The following is a 3,697-nucleotide window of genomic DNA, read 5'->3' as shown; positions in this document are numbered from 1 at the left end:
TTTTTTTTAGAATAAATATGTTGATTTCATTTCATTTCAAGAATCAGTTGATGAAACAAAAAGTTCCATCAAAACAATATCACATATGCATAGTGAAGTTTCCTCCCTCCAAACACTATCCATGACACACATTGTGGCCATCTTAGCAAGACCATGAGCAGCATTGTTGGCTGTTCGGTGTACAAAGCCACATCTCCAAGTTGGAAGCTACTGAGACCCACTCGAATATCATCCCCAAGGTGACCAAACTTACTCCAGTTACTGTCCAAAACATTGACAACGTCAACTACCTGCTTTTCATCACCTTCCAAAATGATTAATTGCCCTCCAGCCTCTTCACATAATCTCACAGCCTGATAAGATGCTATAGTTGTAAGAAATTCTATTTAAATATGTCCATTATGTCACATATATTATTATAATTATAAAATTACGGTGTTCAATATTCTATTCCAATTTGAAGCTTATTATGTAAATCAAATATTATGAATTAAATGACTGATTTAATTCTTGTGGAACAAGTATTTGATTTCAATCAAATATTCTGAATTAAATCACTGATTTAATTCTTGTGGAACAAGTATTTGATTTAATTAATGATTTAATGTTTGTGGAATCAATTAGCTGTATTGATTGATTTTTTATTCCTTGATGGGAGGAATAATTAAGGTAACAGCTCTAATTGAGGTAACAGCTCTAATTAAGGGTCCCCTGACCTACCTATAAATAAAGCCTGTGTATTCCATCAATTGACACTCACTGGTAGGCATAGGTCAGAAGAACCTCTCAATATTTTTAGTTTTTAGTTTGGTTGCTGTGGAGTTGTTCTTCAAGTCACTTAAGCAAAGCAATGGCCGGAGGTACATATATATTAAACTATTTCCGCTGCTAATATTATTGTTAATTAGCATTTAATATATTCAATATCTTACATGTGGTATCAGAGCCTTTTCCAGGCCATATTTGCTTAGTCTAGTTTTTAATATGTCTGTTGTTGATATTTTGTTTTTGTTTCGATAATATTTTATTTTGTTTTATTTTGTGATTATCGAAACAAAACTCAGAGTCATGGTTATTGAAATTGAGAACCATTTGTTCTCAACCACCATGAAACCCACGTATATGTTTTATTTGTTTTGACCAATTTGCTTGTGTATTATTGTTTCTTAAAACAAAATGTGTGGGGCCTATGGGTGATCAGGACCCTTGGTCTTTCACTTTCCCTTGGTCACTTTCGATTAGAATTCAAGAGAGACAAGCTACAGAAACCAACCCCCCCCCTACCTGCAGTGCCGTTTTTTTTTTCTTTTTTTCTTTTTTTCTGCAGCACCGGTCTCCCCCCTCCCACAGCAGCGGCGTTGGCCGCATAAGGTGAGCTGTTGACGGAGGAAGCCCCATAAGGGGCCGCCTGTGATGGGCAGAAACGGCGCCTACACAGGCTGCCGATTTTTGGCCGGAACGGTGGCCATTTCACCGGGCTACCCACAAAAAAAAAAAAAGAAGAAAAAACTGCCGGCAGCCCCACACGGGGTGCTTGCTGTTTTTGGCCGGCGCATTAAGGAACCGGCGCCGGTGACCGGAGAATGGGGAAGGGGAAGATGCAGCGGCGCAAGGGGCTAGCTTTCCGGGTTGAGTGTTAAGTTTTTCGGGTTCGGGTATTATTATTCGGGTAGGGTTTCAACCCGTTTTGGTATGATTTTTTTTTTTTAAAAAAAAAAAAAAATTTGGGCTGACCCGATCCAGTAACCCAATTCTTGGCCCGTATCCGGAGTAAAGAAGCAGCCCAACCTGGTTTAAAAAAAAAAAAAAAAACTGGCCCATCCGGATTAAAAAAAAAAGAAAAAAAAGAGGGGGGTGCTCAGGTGGGTTTCGAACTTGGGCTCTTGAGGGATAAAGGCCTAAGGTCACTTTAAGACCATTGGGCTATTCAGTTTATTATGCTTTAATATTGCATTTATATTTATCTTATCTTTTAAATTGTTCAGTATTAAATTATTGTTTCTTTAATGCATGAGCTTGAACTTAAGGATATATTTATTCTTTTAATTGTTTAAATATAAATTGTTTGATGCCTGGACCTGAGAATAATTAACTAAGCCTCATGTGTTGGTGAATGTTTATGGTACTATCCAAAATTGCAATCGGAAAGCTCTGGCAAGGTAAGTCTTGGGACTTAAGTGTGCCGTTGTGCGCCCCCTCACTTATCTGGGACACTATCCGGTTGTACTTTGGAAAAATACTGTTTACCCACTAACATGATGGTTTTGTCTTTATTCTTGGGAACTTTATTTGTGGCATCTATACAGTTATTGGATGTTAATGAAGTAGTGATTATCATAATAATTTTGGGAGAGCCACAGCATCCCGATTTTATAATGATAATTGCATCAAGATTATATATATGAACTTCATAAAGAAAATTAACATCGTGTTGTAATTAATTCATAAATTTAATTTGCCAATCCCCACAGGGACGTTTTTATTTTTATGAATTAATTAGAATAAGATAGTAAATTTAACATTAAAAATAAAATTTCTCTTAGGCCCACAAGTACGGAAAATTTTATTTATTAATGCTAAATTTATTAGTCTTATTAATAAAGAGTAAATTTCATGCGTGATGCAACCTTTGCCCACAGGTAGGTTGAAATTTACTATTAAGTTAACATTGGTTAATTTAAATAAAGTTATTTCATAGCATTAAAGTATTTTCTTTGGTTATTGCAGCTATTCCTACTTCTTTAGTGGATGGAACTTTTCATGTTCCAATGCTTAATGATAACAATTTTTCTGACTGGAAAGAAAATTTATTTTTCACATTGGGGTGTTTAGAGCTTGACTTGACGCTCCGTGTGGACGAACCACCCGCCCTCACGGAGGAAAGTACGCTACAAGAGATTACTAAAGATGAACGGTGGGAGCAATCAAATCGCTTAAGTCTAATGTTCATGAAATCTCATGTCTCTAAGGGCATTAGGGGTTCCATCCCTGAATGCACTAAGGCTAAGGCATTCATTAAGGCAGTTGAGGAACAATTTGTGAGTTCCGACAAGGCTTTAGCCAGCACCCTAATGAAGAAGTTGTCAAGCAAGTCCTTTCATAATTCCAGAAGTGTGCGTGAGCACATTATGGAAATGAGGGACATGGCAGCTCAACTCAAGTCCTTAGAGATTGACATATCTGAGTCATTCTTGGTGCATTTCATTTTGAACTCTCTTCCTTCTGAGTATGTTCCTTTTAAAATATCATACAACACATAAAGACAAATGGTCAGTAAATGAACTTCTGACCATGTGTGTTCAAGGGGAAGAGAGGTTAAAACATGAGAAGCCAGAAGGTGTTCACATGGCTATTCATGCTAAGGGAAAGACCAAGAGAGGCAAGCATGCTCAAAACTTCAAAAGGGAGAGCAAGTTGCCAATCAAGAAAATTGGCAAGAAGGATACTTGTTACTTTTGCAAGAAAGAAGGGCATATGAAGAAAGATTGCCAAAAGTATATAAAGTGGCTCGAAAGAAAAGGTAATCTTATATCTCTAGTGTGTCATGAATCTTTTTTTGTTGAGGCTCCTAATAATACATGGTGGATTGATTCGGGTTCTACAATCCATATTGTCAACTCAATGCAGGGTTTTCTCACAACAAGGAAGCCAGCAAGCAATGAACAACGTGTTTATTCAGGAAACAAACTATTTTCAC

At 37.0% G+C, this 3,697-nt stretch overlaps 1 protein-coding gene across 1 annotated transcript; it reads left to right on the top strand.

Annotated features, from left to right (window-relative positions):
* Positions 1-1,583: 1,583 nt before the first annotated feature.
* Positions 1,584-3,260, top strand: LOC132177964 (uncharacterized). The gene is made up of 2 exons (XM_059590434.1): positions 1,584-1,635; positions 2,728-3,260. The coding sequence occupies exons 1-2, from the start codon at positions 1,584-1,586 to the stop codon at positions 3,258-3,260; spliced, it is 585 nt and encodes a 194-aa protein (XP_059446417.1).
* Positions 3,261-3,697: the final 437 nt, after the last annotated feature.

Source organism: Corylus avellana, chromosome ca4 (genome assembly GCF_901000735.1).
Source record: "Corylus avellana chromosome ca4, CavTom2PMs-1.0".
In the NCBI taxonomy this organism is placed as follows: Eukaryota; Viridiplantae; Streptophyta; class Magnoliopsida; order Fagales; family Betulaceae; genus Corylus; species Corylus avellana.
The sequence above is the reverse complement of the archived record's forward strand: the minus strand, read 5'-3'. Positions and strand labels throughout refer to the sequence as shown.

Coding starts and splice junctions, on each gene's coding strand:
- LOC132177964 (XM_059590434.1), top strand. CDS start 1,584: ATGGGGAAGGGGAAGATGCAGCGGCGCAAGGGGCTAGCTTTCCGGGTT. Junction 1,636..2,727: donor GCTAGCTTTCCGGGTTGAGT/GTTAAGTTTTTC, acceptor TGGTTATTGCAG/CTATTCCTACTTCTTTAGTG.